This window comes from Gossypium arboreum, chromosome 12 (genome assembly GCF_025698485.1).
Source record: "Gossypium arboreum isolate Shixiya-1 chromosome 12, ASM2569848v2, whole genome shotgun sequence".
NCBI lineage: Eukaryota > Viridiplantae > Streptophyta > Magnoliopsida > Malvales > Malvaceae > Gossypium > Gossypium arboreum.
Window position 1 is genome coordinate 54,336,609 of NC_069081.1, and position 23,648 is coordinate 54,360,256.

The 23,648-nt window shown below is 36.2% G+C and overlaps 1 protein-coding gene across 1 annotated transcript; it reads right to left on the minus strand.

Annotated features, from left to right (window-relative positions):
* Nucleotides 1-21,088: 21,088 nt before the first annotated feature.
* On the minus strand, nt 21,089-22,967 carry LOC108462294 (probable mannitol dehydrogenase). Its single transcript, XM_053023621.1, has 5 exons — nt 22,656-22,967; nt 22,463-22,576; nt 21,833-22,346; nt 21,578-21,731; nt 21,089-21,480 (listed from the first exon to the last, which is right to left on the minus strand). Exons 1-5 carry the CDS (start codon nt 22,763-22,765, stop codon nt 21,272-21,274), a joined length of 1,101 nt encoding a protein of 366 aa, XP_052879581.1. The 5' UTR covers nt 22,766-22,967; the 3' UTR covers nt 21,089-21,271.
* Nucleotides 22,968-23,648: the final 681 nt, after the last annotated feature.

The window sequence follows — 23,648 nt, forward strand, 5'->3', positions numbered from 1 at the left end:
TTTATATTAGTGCATGAAAATTTTGGTGAGCTAATTTTAACGTTGTAAGCCCAATTGCAAAAAAGGACTAAATTGCATAAAGTGCGAAAGTCCTAATTTGATAGCTAAAGCTGTTATTTTATTAAAGAATCAAAATTGAGGGATTTTAAAGGGAAATTAAACCCTTTTAAAGGAGCACAGCTGGCCTTTGAGTCAAAGAGGAGACAAAATTTTAAAATTTGGTGGGTTAGGTGGCTTATTTTGACCAAAAATAGAAATAGATAAAAGAAGGATGATATCATCCCTTTTCATATTTTTCCTCTACCAAAATTTTCAGCAAAGAATGGGGTTTTAAGAGCTTGAAATTTTAGCAACTTTAAGCCTTCACAAGTAAGTGATCCTAATGGCTTTTCTTAAATATTTTTGTACTTTTGAGGTGCCCTTGAAGCATAAGCTTTCAAATGAGGGTACTATTTTGTAAAATGATTAATATTCTAGGTTTTTTCCATGAAAGGATTTGTGATGTTTTTTGAGGTTTTATGGAAGAGAATGAGTCTTGGTTGTCTTATGAACAACTTTTGTGAAAGGTGTTAGCATGAAAACACCAAAAAGGACTAATGTGCATAAGTTGTAAAATAGATAATAAATGTGTGAAATAGTGGGACTTTGGAGTTACTATAAGAGTCAAAGAGGTTCGGTTAGTCTTGAGAAATAAATAAATTCGATAAAAATTGATTTTCAAGCCTAAGGGTAAAATGGTCATTTCGTCAAGGTCTAGGGGTAAAATGGTCATTTTACCAAAGAAGTGAATTTTCGATTGCCTAATTTTATTTAGTGATTAAATAAGTGAATTTTGTTATTATAGATTAAGAAATACCGAATCGAACCTAGACCGAGGGAAAGCCAAGCAAATCCACTAAATTGGCTAGTCGCCACATTTTGTAATCCGAGGTAAGTTGTATGTAAATAATACAACTACATTATTAATTACATGTGCTTGAAAAATTACAGCATAAATTTCTTGATTGTGAAATTGAGAATGTATAATGATAAATGAGATAGTAGAATTTTTCGTTGGAATCTTAGGTAGTAAATCGGATATTCATGCCATGACATTTGGGTCATTCATGTGTGAGCTAGTGTAAGACATGTCTGGGACATGCATCGGCCACATTATGAGAGCCAGTGTAAGACCATGTTTGGGACATGGCATCGGCATTGAGACGAGGGCTAGTGTAAGACATGTCTGGGACATGCATCGGCCTCGAGACGTAAGCCAGTGTAAGACATGTCTATGACATGCATCGGCTACGAGATGATAGTCAGTGTAAGACCATGTCTGGGACATGGCATCGACTTGAGATATAAGCAAGTGTAAGACTGTGTCTATGACATGGCATCAGCACCTTACCCTATGCTTGAGGCTTATGTAATATTCGATAGTATTCCGAATGGTTCGACGGTGAAAGTTATGTTCTTAAGCTAATGAGAAAAGTATAACCGTGTTGTGAGTGGTACAGGTACCTAATTGGTACATATGAGATATGAGCTCAATATATAATATGTGACTTGTATGGATGGTAATGAGTAAGTTATGCTTATACCTACCATGGTGTTATGAGCATGTTGATTATTGATGAATGGTTGTTGTATACTTACTTATCTGCAGTTTACTAAGCTGGTATGCTTACTCGCTTCCATTTTCATTTCCTTATAGTACTGCCTAACTAGCTCAAGGATCACCGGAAGTCAGAGATATCGATTACACTATCAACCGAAGCATTCAGCATAGTTGGATTTATATTTTTGAATATGGCATGTATAGGACTTAGACTTTATTATTTTGTGTCATTGAGGTTTAGCCATATGTATTGGCTTGGGTTGGAAACCCTTCAATTTGTATTAAGCCTTGAATGATGGCTAACATTCATTTTGAATTTATAAAAAATGCATTATCATGGTTGAATGAATGTCTATTGTGGCTGATTCGGCTATAAGAATTATGCTTTTTTTGGTATTGGTTGGTATTTGTATAGAACTACATATGTAAGGGTGGCAATGGGGCTTGGTAAATAGCCTTATATTGTCTACACGGGTAGGCACACGGGCATGTGTCTAGGCTGTGTGTGACACATGGTCTACCTCATGGGCGTGTGGTCCGGCCGTGTGTCTCATGCACGTAAAAATTTCAAGTTAATATGCATGATAATAAACTCACTGGCAGAGACACGGCCTTGTGTCTCAGCCCTGTGAAAGGCACGGCCTAGCACACAGACATGTGACTCGGCCATGTGGCCCTCAAGAAGTGCTGACGCTAGAAACAGAATGTCCAACTTTTTGTACACAGGTTAGGGAACGGGCGTGTCATGGCCGTGTGCAGGACAGGGGCTAGAGACACGGGCGTGTGCCAGGCCGTGTGAAAACCCCTGTAGGTGTGCATTTAGAATTAATTCAACAAGGGTGGAGAGCATGGACCTGTCCCTGTCTTGTTTAGGCCATGTGAGACATAGGGCCATCAGCACGGCCATGTTGGAATGCTCACACGGGCGTGTTGCCCCTCCCACACGGGCGTGTGCCCCTGTGTCAAGTGACATTTTCCTATAGTTGTCAAAAGGACCTGGATTGGTCCCGAATGATTTTCGATGTGTGTTTTGGGCCTCGTAATCCCATATTATGAATATATTAATAAGTTTAAGAAAGTTTTAAATTTTCCAAGTCATGAAGACTCGAAATTGGTTGTAAGTGTGAGTTTAAGTTAGGTAACGCCTCATATCCCGCCCCGGTGTAGGATACGGGTATGGGGTGTTATATTTAATGGTATCAGTGCTATGGTTTAGTCGATTCTAAGACTAACCTAGCGAGAGTACGAGTCTAGCTATCCATGCCATAATTATATATTGATAGTGTGACGACTTCTGACGATTATAAATTGTATTTTCATATAGTAAATGGATCCTAATAGAGCTACAATAGATGACATGGAGAGTAATGCACCGGATCCCACCGAAGGGACCACGCCAGTTGAGAGTGAGCCCGTGACTATAGGCCAAGGCAGAGGGGCTAGAGAAGCCTATCTCCGAATGATGGATGCTTGGTACACGGAGTTCATCCGTGCGAACCCGAACACTCCACCTCCCCCACCTCCTCCGATCCCTCAGTATGCCTCGGTAGCTCCTCAAAGTGTAGACATGTTTAGGAGGGAGAAACCTCTAGTGGAGAAGATTCGAAAACAAGAGGCTGAGAAATTTCGGGCTAGTATAGATGATGACCTAAAAAGAGCAGAGTTTTGGTTGGAAAATACCATTAGCGTATTCGATGAACTATCATGCACACCTAAAGAGTGTGTGAAGTATGCAGTGTCACTCCTACGGGATTCGGCGTATCAGTGGTGGAATACTCTAGTGTCTATTGTACCGAGAGAGAGAATCACTTGGGAATTCTTCCAAGAAGAATTTTGGAAAAAGTATAGTAGTCAATATTCATAGATCAAAAGAGGAAGGAATTCCTAGAGCTAAAATAAGGCCGAATGGTGGTGATGGAATATGAGCATGAATTAGTGAGGCTCAGTAAATATACATGGGAGTGCATGTCTACAGAAGCCACTAGTGTAAGAGGTTCGAGGATGGTCTTAATGAAGATATCCAAGTATTTGTTGGAATCCTAGAACTGGGAGAATCGTTAAGAGAGCATGGAAGGTAGAGGAGCTGATAAAAGAGAGGAGGAAAGTGGCTATTAAGTCGTGAGATTCCAAGAAGAGACAGATGGAGAAGTCACATCAGTCCTCACCTAAGAGATCGAAGGAATTCACTACCCGATCAAATGCTTTGATAGGGTTTTCGAATAGAAATAAGAGCCGACATAATGTAAATTCTAGAGCTCAGACCATTTCTGTCGCGAGTGTCGGTAGTGCTCTGCCAAATAGGCCAGAGTGTTCGCAATGTGGCAGATGCCATTTCAGTGAGTGCCGAAGTAAAGAAAAAGGGTGTTTTAACTGTGGGTCACTGGACCACTTCATCTAAGACTGCCTCGAAATGGAAGAGGGAGAGAAAAAGGAAGAAACAAAGGTAAGTAGTGCCCTATTGAGGGGTAGACCACAAAAAAACCCTGGAAGCGGGGCTACCAGCAGAGGTGCACCAAGAGAAGCTGCAGCGAGGTCCGAGGGTAGAGCGCCTGCAATGACTTAAACTATTTGTGACTGTGAAGAGGAAGAGTCTCTCAACGTGATTACGGGTACCTTTTCTATCCATGAAATATCTGTTGTTACTTTAATTGACCAGGGTCGACCCACTCCTATATTTGTACGGAATTGATACCTCGTATAAGTATGCTAGTAAAGTCCACTGAGTTTGTAATAAAATTGTCCAATCCTTTAGGCAGGCAGGTGCTAGTTGATCAAGTGTGCGGAGATTGTCCTCTATCTATTAGGGTTAATTGTTTTCCAACCAACTTGATGTTATTGTCGTTCAATGAATTTGATGTAACCCTTGGGATGGATTGGTTGACTACTCATAGTGTTGTAGTGAACTATGGGAGAAAAGTTATTGAGTTGAAATGTGATGACGGGAATGTCCTATGGTTGGACCAAATGAACCGAATAAAACATCTATGGTGATATCATCTATGTCGGCTGAGAAATATTTGAGGAAAGGATATGAGGCATATCTTGCTTTTGTGTTGAACACTTAAGTGTCTGAGTTGAAGATAGAATCGGTACCAGTGGTTTGTGAGTTTATAGATGTATTTCCAGAAGAATTACCTGGACTACCACCAGAGAGGAAAATTGAGTTTGGAATTGAGCCGGTACCAGGCACGACACCGATTTCTATTGCTCCATATAGAATGACCCCAACAGAGTTGAAAGAGTTGAAAGTACAATTGCAAGAGTTAACAGATAAAGGTTTTGGGAGACCTAGCTATTTACCATGGGGCGCACCAGTGTTGTTTGTGAAAAAGAAAGACGGGTCGATGAGGTTATGTATAGACTATAGACAGTTCAATAAGGTAACGGTGAAGAACAAGTATCCTTTTCCAAGGATAAATGATTTATTCGATCAGTTGAAGAGAGCCACGGTGTTCTCTAAGATAGACTTGAGATCTGGTTACTATCAGTTGAGAGTTAAAGAGCAAGATGTACTGAAGACTGCTTTTGGGATAAGGTACAGGCATTATGACTTCCTCGTCATGTCCTTTGGTTTAACTAATGCCCTGGCGGTGTTTATGGATTTGATGAACCGCATTTTTCGGTCGTATTTGGATAAGTTCGTAGTGGTCTTTATCGATGACATTTTGATTTACTCGCGTGATGAGGGTGAGCACGTAGAGCTTTCGAGAAATGTGTTACAGACCTTGAGAGACAAGAAATTGTATGCCAAGTTCAGTAAAAGTGAATTTTGGCTTAAGGAGGTCGGATTTTTAGAACAAATTGTGTCGGGTGATGGGATTAGAGTTGACCCAAGCAAGATCTCAGCTATTGTTAAGTGGAAACCTTCGAAGAATGAGACTGAGGTTCGAAGCTTCTTGGGCTTAGCTGGGTACTATAGAAGGTTTGTTCAAGGGTTTTCTATGATCGCTACTCCAATGATGAGGCTATTACAAAAAGATGTCAAGTTCGAATGGACAGAAAATTGCCAACAAAGTTTCGAGAAATTAAAGGCTTTGTTGACCGAAGCTCCAGTGTTAGTGCAATCGGAGTCGGGTAAGGAGTTTGTGATATATAGCGACACCTCCTTGAATGGTTTAGGGTGCATGCTTATGTAAGAAGGTAAGGCCATAGCTTACACTTCAAGACAGTTAAAGCCACATAAGAAAAATTACCCGATGCATGATTTAGAGTTGGCTGCCATCGTATTCGCTTTGAAAATTTGGAGACACCATTTGTATAGAGAGAAGTGTCAGGTGTTCACTGATCATAAGAGTCTTAAGTACTTGATGACTCAAAAAAGGAGTTAAATTTGTGGCAACGTCGATGGTTAGAGCTAATAAAAGATTATGATTTGATTATCGACTACCATCCGGAAAAGGCGAATGTAGACACTGACGCTTTGAGTAGAAAATCGCTATTTGCATTGAGGGCTATGAGTACTCAGTTGACTGTGTCTAACAATGGTTCAGTTTTAGCAGAGTTAAGAGCTAGACCGACATTTCTTCAAGAGATCTACGAAACTCAAAAAGGTGATGAAGAGTTGCAAGCTAAAATAGCTCAGTACGAGACAGGGAAAGAATCCTAATTTCGTATTGGTATCGATAGTTGTATAATGTTCAAAGATAGAGTTTGTGTACCCAAGAACAACGAGTTGATCCAGAACATTTTAGATGAGCCACATAGCGGTTGTTTGTCTATCCACTCGGGTAGTGTGAAAATGTACACTGACATGAAGAAAACGTACTGGTGGTCGGGAATGAAAAGAGACATTTCAGAGTTCATTTCCAAGTGTCTAGTGTGTCAGCAAGTGAAGGCTGAACATCAGGTACCTTCGGGTCTACTCCAACCAATCACGGTCCCTGAGTGAAAGTGGGATCGGATTACGATGGACTTCGTGATGGGTTTACCATTAACCCCGAAGAAAAATGATGTTGTTTGGGTTATTGTGGATAGGCTAACAAAGTTGGCACATTTTATACCAGTGCATACTGATTACTCCCTTGAGAGATTGGCCGACTTGTATATTTCTGAGATCGTGAGGGTACACGGGGTGCTCTTGTTGATTATTTCAAATAGGGACCTGAGATTTACCTTAAGGTTTTGGAAAAATTTACAAGAGGCTTTGGGGACTAAGTTGAGTTTTAGCATGGCATTTCACCCGCAAACTGACGGTCAATCAGAAAGAGTGTTTCAGATTTTAGAAGATATGTTGCGGTGTTGTGTTCTCGAATTTCAAGGTAGTTGGGAAAAGTACTTGCCATTGGTTGAATTTTCTTATAAAAAAAGTTATCAAGCAAGTTTGAAGATGGCACTTTATGAAGTTTTGTATGGGCAAAAGTGTCGAACGCCCTTGTATTGGATCGAGCTTAGAGAGAGTCAGATTCACGGGGCCGATTTAGTTAAAGAGATTGAAGAGAAAGTTAAAGTGATTCGTGACTGCTTGAAGGCCGCCTCGGATAGATAGAAATCTTATGCGGATTTGAAACAAAAGGAAATTGAGTTTTAAGTCGATGATAAGGTATTTTTAAAAAGTATCTCCGTAGAGGAAAGTCCTCAGATTTGGTAGAAAAGGCAACTTTAGTCCTCGTTTCATAGGACCTTATGTGGTTACCAAAAGAGTAGGACCAATTGCTTATCGATTGGATTTGCCACTAGAATTGGAAAAGATTCACGATGTGCTTCATGTGTCCATGCTACGTTGATATAGATCAGACCCTTCGCATGTGATCGGCCATCAGAGGTTGAGATTCATTCGGACATGACTTATGGCGAAGAGTCGGTCAAGATATTGACTCGTGAAGTCAAACAGTTGAGGAGTAAGAGTATAGCACTTGTGAAATTTTTGTGGCATAGACATGGAGTCGAGGAAGCCACATGGGAACCTGAGAAAACTATGAGAGATCAATACCCGAACTTATTCACCGGTAAGATTTTTGAGGATAAAAATCCCTAAGGGGGAGAAATATAACAGCCCGATTTTGGGGCTAGTTAGAATGTGGTCTCGGGACCACAAATCCAAAGTCAGAGAAATTATTTTATTATTAATATAGAGATATAGCATGTTTATATTAGTGCATGAAAAAATTTGTGAGCTAATTTTAATGTTTGTGAGCCCAATTGCGAAAAAGGACTACATCGCATAAAGTGCAAAAGTCCTAATTTGATAGCTAAAGGTGTTATTTTATTAGAGAATAAAAATTGGGAGATTTTAAATGGCAATTAGACCCTTTTAAAGGAGCATAGCCGGCCTTTGAGTCAAAGAGGAGACAAAATTTTAAAATTTGGTGGGTTAGGTGGCTTATTTTGGCCAAAAATAGAAATAAATAAAAGAAGGATAATATCATCCCTTTTCATCTTCTTCCTCCACTGAATTTTTTAGCAAAGAATGGGGTTTAAGAGCTTGAAATTTTAGAAACTTTAAGCCTTCACAAGTAAGTGATCCTAATGGCTTTTCTTAAATATTTTTGTACTTTTGAGGCGCCCTTGAAGCATAAGCTTTCAAATGAGGGTACTATTTCGCAAAATGATTAAGAGTCTAGGGTTTTTCCATGAAAGGATTTGTGATGTTTGTTGAGTTTTTATTGAAGAAAATGAGTCTTGGGTGTCTTATAAACAACTTTTGTTAAAGGTGTTAGCATGAAAACACCTAAAAGGACTAATGTGCATAAGTTGTAAAATAGATAATAAATGTGTGAAATAGTGGGACTTTGGAGTTGCTATAAGAGTCAAAGAGGTTTGGTTAGTCTTGAGAAATAAATAAATTCAATAAAAATTGATTTTCGAGCCTAAGGGTAAAATGGTCAATTTGTCAAGGTCTATGGGCAAAACGGTCATTTTACCAAAGAAGTGAATTTTATTGCCTAATTTTATTTTTTGATTAAATAAGTGCATTTTGTTATTATAGATCAATAAATTCCGAATCCGAACCTAGACCGAGGGAAAGCCAAGCAAATTGACTAAATCGGTTAGTCGCCACTTTTTGTAATCCTAGGTAAGTTGTATGTAAATAATACAACTACATTGTTAATTATATGTGCTTGAATTATTACAGCATAAATTACTTGATTGTGAAATTGAGAATGTATAATGATAAATGAGATAGTAGAATTTTCCGTTGGAACCTTAGGGAGTAAATCAGATATTCATGCCATGACATTTAGGTCATTCGTGTGTGAGCTAGTGTAAGACATGTCTGGGACATGCATCGGCCACATAATGAGAGCTAGTGTAAGACCATGTCTGGGACATGGCATCGGCATTGAGATGAGGGCTAGTGTAAGACATGTCTGGGACGTGCATTGGCCTCGAGATGTAAACCAGTGTAAGATATGTCTGGGACATGCATCGACTACGAGATGATAGTCAGTGTAAGACCATGTCTGGGACATGGCATCGACTTGAGATATGACCAAGTGTAAGACCATGTCTAGGACATGGCATCGACACCTTACCCTATGGTTAAGGCTTATGTAATATCCGGTAGTATTTCGAATGGTTCAACAGTAAAAGTTATGTTCTTAAGCTAATGAGGAAAGTATAGCCGCGTTGTGAGTGGTACAGGTACCTAATTGTTACGTATGAGATATGAGCTCAATATATAATATGTGACTTGTATGGATGGTAATGAGTAAGTTATGCTTATGCCTACCTTGGTGTTATGAGCATGTTGATTATTGATGAATGGTTGTTGTATACTTATTTATCTGCAACTTACTAAGTTGTTATGCTTACTCCCTTCCTTTTTCATTTCGTTACTGTGAATGAAAAATCCCACTGAATTGAATTGGGTCCATGAATCTAAGAATAGTGAGAATTCTTGATCTCTCTCAATATCTCTCTCAATTCGAAAATCCAGGATTTGAATTGATGTCCTTTCATTGATTCCACCGAAAGTCAGAGATATCAATCACACTATCAACCAAAGCATTCGATATAGTTGGATTTATATTTTTGAGTATGGCATGTATAGGACTTAGACTTTATTATTTTGTGTCATTGAGGTTTGGCCATATGTATTGGCTTCGGTTGGAAACCCTTCAATTTGTATTAAGCCTTGAATGAAGGCTAACATTCATTTTGAATTTATAAAAGATGCATTATCATGGTTGAATGAATGTCTATTGTGGCTGATTTAGTTATAGGAATTATGCTTGTTTTGGTATTGGTTGGTATTTGTTTAGAACTACATATGTAAGAGTGGCAATGGGGCTTGGTAAATAGCCATATATTGTCCACACGGGTAGGTACACGGGCGTGTGTCTAGGCCATGTGTGACACAATGTCTACCTCATGGGTGTGTGGTCCGGCCGTGTGTCCCCTGCAGGTAAAAATTTCAAGTCAGTATGCATGATAGTAAACACACAGGCAAAGACACGGCCATGTGTCTTAGCCGTGTGAAGGGAACGGCCTAGCACACGGGTGTGACTTGGCCGTGTGACCCTTAAGAATTGTTGACATCAGAAACAGAATGTCCAGGTTTTTGCACACGGGCTAGGGCACGGGCATGTCATGGCCGTGTAAAGGACACAGGCGTGTACCAGGCCGTGTGAAATCCCCTGTAAGTATGCATTTAAAATTAATTCAACACAGGTGGAGAGCATGGGCGTGTCCCTGTCTTGCTTAGGCCATGTGAGACATATGGCCATCAGCACGTTGATGTTGGAATGAGCACACGGGCGTGTTGCCCCTCCCACACGGGCGTGTGCCCCTGTGTCAAGTGACATTTTCCTATAGTTGTAAAAAGGACCTGGATTGGTCCTAAATAATTTCTGATGTGTTTTTTGTGCCTCATAAGCCCATATTAAGAATATATTGATAAGTTTAAGAAAGTTTTAAATTTTCTAAGTCATGAAGACTCAGAATTGGTTGTAAGTATGAGTTCAAGTTAGGTAACGCCTAGTATCCCACCCCGGTGTAAGATGCGATTATGAGGTGTTACATACTAAGCTTTCAAAGCTTACTTTGTGTGTTTGTCTTATGTCTTTAGAGTTTTAGAGACTTGTTCGGGTTAGAAGTTGTTGGAGACGTCATCACACTATTCGGTTATCACTTCAGTAAATAAAAGCTTTGAGTTTTGGTTATGTGGCATGTATAGGCTAGTTTTGAGATGGTTCATTTTGATTTGAGTATATATATGGCAATGCGAAAATGGCTTAATTATAATGCTAATATTGTGTATATTTGGTTATGTATTGAGCTCATTTTGGAAAGCATGATTCATGGGTTATGTATGGTGTAATTTGTTATATGATTTGGCTTGAGCATTGAGGTGAAATATTAGATGTATTTTCGACTTATGGTTCATATTCCTATAGGTAAAATGATGAGTTTAACATTGATGATGCATTAGTTATTTGAATACGGTTTGAAAACGAAAATAATGTGATATGTTTAGAGATATATATATATGTATATGGCCAAGTGAAATAGTCATTTTGGTATGTTTATAGTTGGGAATTTGGTAAAGTTTAGCTTGTGATTTTAATTTGCTTTGATGTAGGGAATGAGCATGAAATTGGTTAATGACATTATGGATTGATTGATACATGTTTGGAGTTGAAATTGGCTGAAAATGTTGCATATATGATGCTTGATTTTGGAAATTGTAGGGAGGACCCAACTGGGTGGCATATTGGCCTTGTAAATGGCCTATTTTTGCCCACACAGGCAAGGACACAGGCGTGTGTCTCTGCCGTGTTGCTCGAGAGCCATTTCGAAATGAGCCTGGGCAGACCATACGGGTGTGTGCCAGGCCATGTGGTCAAGTTAGTTTCGACCACGAGCTAGACACACGGGTGTGTCTTGTGGTTGTGTGGATAAGTCAGTATGTATGCCCTGTTTCACCACAGCCTAGACACATGGGCGTGTCTAATACCGTGTGAGGCACATGGTCTGCTCACACGAGTGTGTGACCTTTGTAACTTAGAAAAATTGTTAAGTTTCGAAAAAAAATTTGTATGAGCTCGGTTTAGTCCCGACCCCTTTGTAAAACATGTTTAAGGTCTCATTGACCTATGTAATGGGCTATATAATAATGTGTGACTTTGATGCTGTATTGATTATGAATGAATGCGAATTGTTCCCATATGTTCTGATAATGCCTTTTAACCCTAGTCAAGCAACAGATACGAGTTAGGTGTGTTACATAAATAAATTAGGACAATTACTTTAATTAAATTCAATTTATTATCAACATGCTTAATAACATTCGAAAAAACATTCCATGACAACTCGATCTTTCATGAGTTTGGAAACCACATTAGGTCCTTTCGAAATCCTTTACTTAGTAAATACGCATTTTACTGATACTTATTTACTAAGGGTTTTTTAGCATTCGTGTGAGGTAACAGGGACGTGTTAGGTTTGAAACAGTTTTATCACAGAAATCTAAAAACTGTGCAGATAACAGAGCTTGGTTAGAGTTGTTATGCAACTTGCAGTTTAATCGGGCTAGGATCTAAATTGAGTATGCACATTTCAATTATGCGTCCATTAGCCGTTGTCTAGTTAGGATCGCTCAGCTAATTCAGGTGAATTTCAATCACATATGAACAAAATGCAGACTTGATTTTAATTGAAACATGATTGATTGAGGCACAAACATTATAAGTATGAATCAAATAAATATTATTTAATCAAAGCAATCATCCTAGCTTAAATAAAATTAAGCTAACATTGTTGTAAACAAGAACAAAGAACACATAGCTAACATTTTTAGATAAAATTAAAGAAAGGAAAGATTAAACCCAGGTTAAAATGGCTGTCACCCAAGACTCTGATTGATGAGGCTCCTTTGCTTCCTTTGCTTTGCTCATTTGCTGATGGCTCTCCAAGGTAGCCGACCAAGGGATCTTTAAGAGGCTTAATTGCTAAAATCTCTATGAAGAGATGATACTAGGTGTGGGGAATGGAAAAGGTTAATAGAAATTGGAGATAAGAGAGAATGATGAATGATAAGGGATGATGAATGAAGGAATAAACGAGTTATATTTATAAGTGAAGAGAGGAGGATAGTTTGCTAAAAATAGGAGGTTTCATCTCTTCAAGCATCTTCAATGGGTGGCCGACCATGAATTGAGGAAATTGAGCTGATTTTGCTTGATTTTTGCTCAATTTAAGTGCCACAACAACTCAAGACTAAGACTCGGTCAAGTGCAAATCTTCAGGCAAATCTCTAATTTCTTCAACATTGCAAGGACGTTGTGCAATTAAACTAAAAAGTGGTTTATGTGGATGGCCAAGTGTAGCCGAAGTTTTGGTTAACTTGGTCTACATTTGGACAGTTTTGTAATCTAACAAAGCTATTAGACCTGTCCAAAATAAATCAATAAATTAGAGGACCAAAGAATAAAATTTATATCCAATTTAATTAATTAATTAAAACCCAAATTATTAATGAAATATTTTAAAATGAATTATTAAATATAATTTTACATCTTATTATTTCATTTAATCATGCATGACCTACTTTATGTCTTAAAAAATAATATGTTCAAATTAATATAAAATAAGTCATTTATTGCATGAAAACTATATAATAAAGCATAAAATCACATTTTAATAATTTTATGTCCTAATTTCATATTTTCACATATTTTATTAATTTATTAAACAATTACTTAGTTTTAACAACAATTTAAATTAAAAAGGTGATAAATTACATAGGAAAAATCTTATATATTTTTCAGTTTACAATAACCTCAATTCTTCCTATCCTATGACATGTCAATTATACCCTACTCGGACAATTAATAGGATAACCATTTATCAATTACATATATATGCCAATATCTCAATTAAAATTAAAATTTCATCATCGAATCATTAATACATATATATGACACCATAATTCGTCACAATGTAAATTCAATTTCACATTTGTCTCTGATTACAACATTTTCCAAACTATTCAATTTAGTCCTTATTGTAACAACCAATCTCAAACAATTCAATTCAGACCTTTTTATCATACACATGTCACCTCATGATCTTACCGTATAATACAGTTCAAAATAGCATTAACCGAAGCAGTTTTAGATTATAAAAACACAAATCATAAACTCCGAGCTACTCGCTGACGTCTTTGTCTTTTCCTATCTTTTTGAGGAATCTAGGTTGACATTAGCTGCGAATTAACATAAACACAACAATTCATCAATATACAAATGAATTTGCACTCAGTTGAAAATTTATACAAATTTTTACATTTTATTTAATTTAGTTCCTAAAATCGAGACTAATATAACTTTCAATTTAAACCTCAAACTTTCAAGAATTTTTCACTAGAGTCCTTTTAGGACCTCCTATATTCACATTTCTACCAAAAAATTTAAAATTTGTGCATTTTAGTCCCTATAAAATAAAACTATCAAGCGACTTTACAATTTATTCCTTTTTCACTTCTACACTTAAAATTTATCAATTTAATACCTAAAACTTCAAGAATCTATCAATGACATCTTCCAAAAACTTTAGCAGTTTCAAAAATTAACAAACAGGTCAACTAGATTAAGCTTTTGAGATTCCAAAAACATAAATTTTACAAGAAAATAACTTGAATTTCTTATCAATTTAAGGGACTAAATGTTGGAACCCTACAGAAACTTTTCCTTCTTGTTGAGCTCCTTGGGAATTCGGTGGAAGAAGGTTGAGAAAGATGTTATTTTCTCTTTCTTATGACTCCCAATTTTTAATTTAATGAAAATATTTTGTTTTCATTATAAAAAAATATATAAAAACAATCATTTAATATCCACATATCACCAACGTGGTATAATTACCACATTAGTCCTAAGTCTAAGTTTCTAATTAAGAAATCTATTGTAATTGAAATTTCACCACTTTTATAGTTTAGTCCTTGTACCTTAACTAATTACTAATTTGGCAAAATTTCTTGTTCAAAATTCAATTATCCTATAATATAACCTCCTTAAATTTTTAATAAAATATTAACGAGTTTGATTTAAAGAAACAAGATCCAAAAGCTGCGTTTTCCAACATCATTAACTTTCGAAGTATTTTTATAAAATATGAGGCTTATACTTGACCTCGAACACCTCCGATCACTTGATAAACGTTTTTAAATAGTCTTAAGATGATTTTAAAGCCTTCAAAGTATTTTTATATCATTTATATGATTTCATTTTAAATTATTTAAAGTTTTAAATTATGATAAAACTCATATTTTTCTAGGCTCGGATTACCTCGTTTTAACCAAAAACCTCGAGAACATGTTTCATGATTTGGACAAGTTTGTATTTGTACTTAATGACTCGAAATGATTTCTAATCATATTTGTACCTTCTTAAAATTTACCAAATTCATGTAAAGAACATCAATATGTTGTGAAACATATATTTTTATAAAAGAAAATTTTTACAAAAGCTAAGAAAGTATTCCAATAGAATCTCTCATTCATACCGTACGTCAAGACAGGTGAGGGGTGCTATAAAAAGTATGGCACACATTAGGATAGTTACATGTCCTAATCTCATCACCAACACTTTATTTTTTTTTTCAATTTAAATAACATTAGCACACAATAATCCACTCATCCATGAACATAATTTAAACATCACAACTAAAACAAATCATAAATTTCCCAAAGAACTTAGCAACACAAAATAACCAAAATAAGAGAAAGGCTCCTACTTTTCACTTCACTCTACAAGCTTTTCTTTTCCTTTTTCTTGAAGTTCTTCCACTATCTTTCTCTTAGCCCTCACTTTCTTACTCTAAATCCTTACTTTCTCTCACTGCAATGCAAGCCCTAAGTTGTGGGTGGAAGAAAAGAGGATGGAGTAGAAAATTTAAAAATGATTTTAAGGTTTGAAGAGGAAATTAAGGTTGATGGTGAAAATTTGAGTGTAAAAGATGAAAGAAGCAAAACCAAAGGTGGAAGAAATTTGAAATTTCTCTCTTCCTCTTTACAATTGACTACACAAAATGAGAAAGAATAGGCAAAATTCTGACATTTTGTTTCTTTTATTTGTCAAAAGTAAAAACTGGTCAAATGTCAACACAACCCATGGATATTATCTCCAACTTGTTTCTAAATAGGATCTAATAACTCTTATTAATTCCCTCATCCAGTATTTCAAATTTATAAATTCTAATTATAATTCTTGTAAAATGACTAAATTACCCCATCTAATGGAAAGTTGCACTTAAGCCCACTTTGGCAACTCCATTTATCAGTTAAGCCCTTGTCTCACTTAAAGAATTAATCTAAATTCTATTTTCCGGAAATTTATTACACTCTTCTCGTAATAGTGCCACTTAGGACATCGGAGATTTTGGGATGTTATATTTTGTTATTAACCTCCTTTTCATCCTTCAAATTACTTCTTCTCATTCTTTAAAATATTTCGTTAAAAATAATTCTTCAGTGATAAATAACTCTTGATATATTATTTCTTTTCTAACTAATTGAATGTCAATGATAAATAATTAAATAATACTTTTTGACTATTAATTAAATAATACTTTATTGTACTACCCAAAAATAATACTTTAATTAACCTTAAAAAGTGAAAATAGAAATGAGACGTGAAGAATTAAAGGGTAAATAATAAATTTCACCTATTTATAAAAATTGAAAGATTAGTCATGTTGTTATTAGCATGAATTTTGAACAATTGATGTTTGATAATTTATTGCATATAAATAGTTTAACGATTGGTTTTTGTTATTTTGATGCATATAAATGATTGGATTGTTGATTTTGAGATAAGCAAGGCTAAGTCGAAGCATGCCTGAACCTTCTTTAGTTTAGTAGTGAGCCGTACCGAGCAGCTCCTAGCAAGGGCTTCAAGATCATAGTAATGCCTGCTAAAATTTTCCTTGGGTACGAATGTCATGTTCAAAGCTGGTTTCTCTAGACACCATGGAAAAGATCACTGACGAGCTCAAAAAGTTTAAATTGTCAGTTTCATCCTCTTTATGAGCCTGAGATCATAATCATATGGGTCAACAATTCTCATTTCTGTAACACCCCGTACCCGAGTCCGTTACCGGAGTCGAACACAAGGTGCACACAGACTTAGCTTAATTGTTTTCATAGTCCATAAAAAAAAATTTCCAGACTAGCTGGTTACTGCATCACTGTCTCCTTAAAAATCATATCTTGAGTTTTAAAGCTCGAAAATCAGTTTCGTAATTTTTTCCTGAAACTAGACTCATAAGTCCATCAACATATTTTTTTCTAGAATTTTTGGTCGGACCAATTAGTACAGTTTATTAGTTAAAGTCTCCCCTAATCCAGGGTTCGACTACACTGACCTTCACGCAATACGAATTGGATATCTCCCTGTACAGGGCTTCAATACTGATGCCGTTTGTTTCTATAGAAACTAGACTCAGAGAGGAATCTATACATATATGGCATGACTCCTAATTATTTCTGGACGATTTACAATGAATTTCCAAAGTCGGAACAGGGGATCCAGAAACCGTTCTGGCCCTGCTTCACGAGAACTTTAATATCTCTTAACATATAACTCATATGACCATTTCGTTTCTTCCATATGAAAGTAGATTCATCAAGGTTCATTTACATAATTTATTCACTATTTAATACCATTCCTACTATTTTTAGTGATTTTTCACATCCACATCACTGCTGCTGTCAGCATCTGCCTTTAAGGTAGGCTTTACCCATTTCATGATTTCCATGGTTCAATTGGCCCTTTTTGCATACATAGCACAAAGTGTGAACATGATTAACTATTCCAATGGCTAATCATTTCAAAGCAATTCCATACCTCATAATGATCAACATACAAACGATTATAGTACTATGCTAAAAACGTATATAAGCCATTTTCGCATGGCTATCCAAGTTTACACAAAACCGAAAGGTACATGACCTTACAACAAAAGGGTAGTCCTATACATGCCATTTCAAAGTTCAACCAAAATTGTACCAAAATGGGGGCTTTGATAGTGTGGATGACTTCGACTTCGATGATCCCGAATCCGATAGCTAACGAGCAAAATCTATAAAACAGAGAACAAAGAAACGGAGTAAGCAATTTATGCTTAGTAAGTTTTAAGCAAAACAAAGTGTTCTCAATCACTATCATTGGTCATTCATTTCAACTGTTCGATGAAGTTAATCTAGAGCTTCATCTCGATCTATAATGTCATTAAACGCAACACTTGGCTGCCACATATATACTTTCGAATAATAATGACCTAGATGGTCAAATATTTCCACGCACATGCTTCATCGATTATCAGCTTTCAATAATCCTTTCCACTTGTTTATAATCACATCCATACTTAAGCTTACAAATCATAATCCTTACCTCTTTGATACTGATAATTCACCTCGAAATCACTCCACCGATGAGTAAGTGATACGTACCTGAACATCTTAAATACATAATACTTATTTGATGATAACTTAATGCAGATACTCAATATCAAAGTCTTACTTGAATCCTAGCATTTAGCCGTCGGGTCTTTAAAGCTTGGAAATAGTACGAGCACGAGGCCTACGGACATTAATCAGGATAATATTCTCGCATAAAGCCTGCGGGGTTTTAACCCGGATATAGTACTGACACAAATGCCCTTCGGGACTTATCACATTTATACACTTTCACATTCATCACATTGGCCATTCGGCCCTATCACATATATACACCTTCACATTCATCACATCGGCCATTAGGCCTTATCACATATATATACACTTTCACATTCATCACATCGGCCATTAGGCCCTATCACATATATACACCTTCACATTCATCACATCGGCCATTAGGCCTTATCACATATATATACACTTTCACATTCTTCACATCGGCCATTAGGCCTTATCACATATATATATACTTTCACATTCTTCACATCGGCCATTAGGCCCTATCACATATAAATATCTCATACAAATTTCATATTTTTCTTGTACATCAATTTCAGCGATAACTTATAAGCAACTCAAATAGTTTCATCAAAGTTTACAACAACATCACATATTCACTACAAGCAGTTTTCCTGAGCAACAGTCACTAAATTGTTTATAACTGGAGCTACGAAATTCAAAATCAATTGCCGTTAAATTTTCCCGAATGTAGACTCATGTATCTTTCATCCATAAAATTTTCAGAATTTTAGGTGTGGCCAATCAATACCAGATTTTTCTTAAAGTTTCCCCTGTTTCACTGTTTGACTGATCTGACCACCCTTCACTACGAATCAAATTTTTCATTGTACGGAATTCATAATGTGTTCTATTTGATTCCATTTGAAACTAAACTCATTAAGGAGTCTAAGCATATAAATCTTATCTCATAACCATTTTTGTACAAATTATAATGATTTTCCAAAAACAGAATAGGGGATTTCGGAGTCATTCCGACACTGTCCCGCACAACTTTAAATATCTCTTTATAGGAAATTTCTTTGCTAACACGGCCTCTTTTATAAGGAACTAGACTAATTAAGCTTTGATTACATACTTTATTCAGCCTATAATTCCACACCAATAATTTATGGTGATTTTCTAAAATCACGTTACTGCTGCTGTCCTAAGCAAATTATTACAATTTGCTCTTAAATTTCCAAGTCCAAACACTTATGAACTTACCATTTGAGTTTTAAACATATCATGACCACATCATATCTTATTAAATCAACTCATTATGTCCTATTTTGATTAAATTTACTCAACGTTTGATCACTTAAAACTTACCTCGGAAGTGGTCGACGACTAGATATCCACGGCTATTCGTTTAGATATCCACGGCTATTCGTTTACTTCCTCCTTTCCCTTATCCGACTTTGATCCTCTAGGCTCTTGAGCTAAATCAAACAATTTACTTCCCAATCAAACACAATCACACGGCATCCATATACATTTTAGAACCATTCTTAACATATTTACTACTCAAGCATGTAACTTAACAACTTAACCATTAGTTGTCGAACCACAAACAAAACATATTCATACGTCAATATCTCAAACCTTACCATAACAACCAATATGCAAGATATCACATATACATAACTTAGCTTATGAGAACATATGTATTACATCATAAACACATCTTTTACCAATTACCTCACTTAAAGCCAAATTTTTATAATCAACCACAAAGAAAAATATACCACAAATCACACTTCCAAAATGAGCTACCTCCATGGCCGATTATACTTCATCATTAACATATCTCATTTTCAAATCATTTAATCAACATTTGTTAAAGACATCAAACCTCTTTAATTTCGGCTATTACTAATATAAACATTCACAAATCATATTCTTAGGAAGACCGATTTCTTTCCATAACACATTCATCATCAATACATAGATGAAACAATCAAAATCCCTTCCTTTATACCCTAGCCGAATGCTCCAATCATACATCAAAATTTCATCCAAATTTACAAGAACAACAACCACATTCTTTGTTATCTACCATGACCGAAACCCATATTCATTCACCAAATATCAAAAATTTATCATCAATTTGACATATAAGGACATAACCAAATGTTTCTTGCAACACAAAACTCAAAAATTAACACATGGGTCATGTTATGAGCACCAAAACAAACTCAACTTCACAAAAATTCCAAAAGAATCACATAATATCATACCTTAATCTAACAACCACCATAGCCGATTTTCTCCAGCTCTTCCCCTTCCTTCCTTTCCTCTATTCAGCCAAGGATGTTCAAGAATGAACATTTTTTTCATTTTTTTTGTTTTCTTTCCTCCCACTCACGGCAAAAGGGGGTGGGGGGGGAGAGAAACACACACATTGCCCATGCTCTTTATTTTATTATCCCTTACATAATGCATTGTCCCAACATGTTTATGACATGTTTTTAGCCATAACACTTTGTCCTCCCATGCTCATGGCCGGCCACTACATATTAGGGGGGGGGAAATTGACATGCAAGTCCTCCCTTTTGACTACATGCACTATTAGATCCTTGTAGATTAGCCTATCACATTTCAAAAGTGTCACACAAGTCCTTTTGACTAAATTCACATGCAATTTACTAAATCGAAGCTTAAAATTTTCACACATTCATATTCACATATTTTAGACCATAAATATCACATCCAAATAATTTGGTGACTCGGTTTAGCGGTCCCAAAACCGCTTTCCGACTAGGGTCACCTTAGGGCTGTCACAATTTCTTAGTTACAGAAAGCCCTTCTCAAGGAAGTAAGCCAAAAGCCACTCATCTGAGCCAGCGGATTCTCATTCTGCTGTGCCGGTGCGCAAAGCAAGCACGCTTAGACTGCGATGTGCAATCTTTGGTCTGCCTATCATTGTCCATTAAGGGCTGACTCCGCTAGGCAAAGTTTAATAGTGTTACTTAGTTGGACTAATACAATAATCAAATCATGAAAAATTAAAATAGATGGATTATCTTCTCCATTTTTATAAAGTAAGAAGGCCGAAATTTAAAATTAAACCAAAGTTAAAAGGAAAAGAAAAACTATATTTCCAAACAAAAAAAAGATATGGATGATTTATTTATTTTAATGGTAACCCATTACATAAGAGCAGTATGGCTTTGCGAGATCGTGCAAAGAAGATGAAAACAAAAACTATTAGCACAACATAAGAACATTTGGACTGCTATTGCCAATTTGTATTGTGTATAACAGCGTGATAAAATAGTTTAAGAGGTGGTGGCATTCAATGTATTCCCAATGTCGATGACAAATCGATATTTAACATCAGCTTTGAGAAGGCGTTCCATGGCAGTATTCACATACTCCATAGCTATAACTTCAATGTCGGGTTTTACGTTGTGTTTAGCTGCGAAATCAATCATCTCTTGAGTCTCCTTCATCCCTCCAGTCATGCTTCCTCCTACGACTTTCCTCCCTGCACTCATTTAATCGTGACTCGAATTTAAGAAATCGATGGAGAACTAGAGATCCCATATTACTCTTATGAAAACATATTAGCAACAGATTATTACCTTGTAGCAAAGGAAACACAGGCAACTCAAGTGGTTTCTCTGGAGCGCCAACAAGAACAAGCTTCCCGTGAGACTTCAGTAGCCCAAGCAATGGCAACAGAGGGTGTTGAGCTGACACTGAGTCGATGATTCCATCCAATGTGCCAATGGCACCCTATACACCGATTGAATAAGGAATTTAGAAATTTATATATAAATATATACACTCACAAGAAAGAAACCCCTCATTATTAATAAATAATAAATCATTGAAACCTGAAGCTGATCTTTGTCTCGGCTGACCAAAAAGGAATAAGCACCAAGATTTTCCAAAGCTTCCTTCTTCTTACTAGGAGATGTGCTGATCACAGTAACTTTGGCCCCCATTGCCTTGGCGAATTTCACTGCAACATGACCCAATCCACCCAGTCCAACCACACCAACATGCAAACCAGGCTTATCGAGTCCATAATATCTCAATGGACTATACACTGTAATCCCAGAGCAAAGCAGAGGAGCAGCGGCATCAAGAGGCAGGTTGTCAGGGATGCGGACGATAAAATGTTCATCAGCAACCATAGTGTCGGAGTAGCCTCCGTATGTAATACTTCCATCGTGGTACTCGGCCCCATAGGTAAGTATAGATTTGGGGCAGTAATTCTCAAGATTGTTTCTACAGGTATCGCAGGAATGGCATGATCCTACCACGCATCCAACTCCAACTCGGTCTCCAACTTTGAACTTTTGGACCTTACTTCCCACCTCTGTCACTTCACCAACAATCTCATGCCTGCATCCAATATATATTGTTTAGGTTGACAAATTAACTGTGTTTCATATATAGTTGCATATGTCAAGTGTCTGTCATCAAATATGCAACATCAAACGTATGAATGAGAAACATACCCAGGGACGAGAGGGTAGACAGAAATGCCCCATTCATTCTTGGCCATATGAAGATCGGAATGGCATATCCCACAATAAAGCACCTTGAAAGCCACATCCTTTTCTCCTGTTGCCCTGCAAGTGCAAGCCCCACGTCAGTCACAGACCCTTTTGATGAAGATCAAACATGGGAACTGATTCAATGATAAAAAACCTTCTGGAAAATTTGAAGGGAGACAAGACACCGGAACTGTCTCTGGCTGCCCATCCAAAAGCCTTGTTGGGGTGCTCTTCTTCTGCCAATCTTGTCATTGTTGGATTCATATAGTTATTTCAACTCTTTCAAAGCAAAGCAAAGCAAAACAAATGGGTGTGCAAAACCTGATAGCTGGTGCTGTTGTTACATGGTGTGTGTGAAAAGATGGATATTTATAGCGACAGATTTAGCGGCTATGCTAACGTACTGAGTGAGCCGAACAATGATCTATGCCCAGACGCAAACTACACAAAAGACAATATTAAACTGAAAGTTGAAAAAGTCGGTCAAATACTTACATTCAAATTTCCCGACTCTGCTCTTCTATGGATGGAGAGGTCAGTGATGGCCTATTCAAAAAATAAGTGATTTCTATAGACTTATATTCAATGCATAAAACTAATAAACTTATATGGATATCACTTTGTTAATCAATTTAATTAATTAATTATTTTAAAACTACCACTGTGTTTTAATTTTATGGATATTTGCCTTTGTATGTCTGAATTTGAACTAAAAGTAAATATACTATTTACTTTAATTTTATATTAAATTTTGAAAGTAAAATGTTATTTTTATTAAATTTTACTATTTTATTTTAATTTTAAATAAATTAAAAATAAATTTAATTAAAGTATTTTAATAATTAACAATAATAAATTAATTAATATGATGTTTTTATATATTTTTAATTTTTCAAGTTTCCTTCAAGTTTAATGGTAAATTTATTAATATTCTTAGAATATAATGACAAAAATAAAGGAAATTTCGATATTCACTTATGAAAAATTTACATTATAGCATGTATCCATTTGATTTCAATGGTTACTATCTGATTATAAATTTACTACTACGAATTGTAAGTTGGTACACAATAGCGGAAGTTTAGAAATAAACTCTATCTTCAATTAGTATTATAAATATAAATAAATTAAACCTATAAAATCTCTA

Bases quoted from the DNA above. Each gene is read 5' to 3' on its own strand.
- LOC108462294 (XM_053023621.1), bottom strand. From the start codon at position 22,765: ATGAATCCAACAATGACAAGATTGGCAGAAGAAGAGCACCCCAACAAG. The intron at 22,577-22,655 runs GTTTTTTATCAT...TTGCACTTGCAG, and splicing joins CCCTTCAAATTTTCCAGAAG to GGCAACAGGAGAAAAGGATG. The intron at 22,347-22,462 runs GTATGTTTCTCA...TATTGGATGCAG, and splicing joins GTCTACCCTCTCGTCCCTGG to GCATGAGATTGTTGGTGAAG.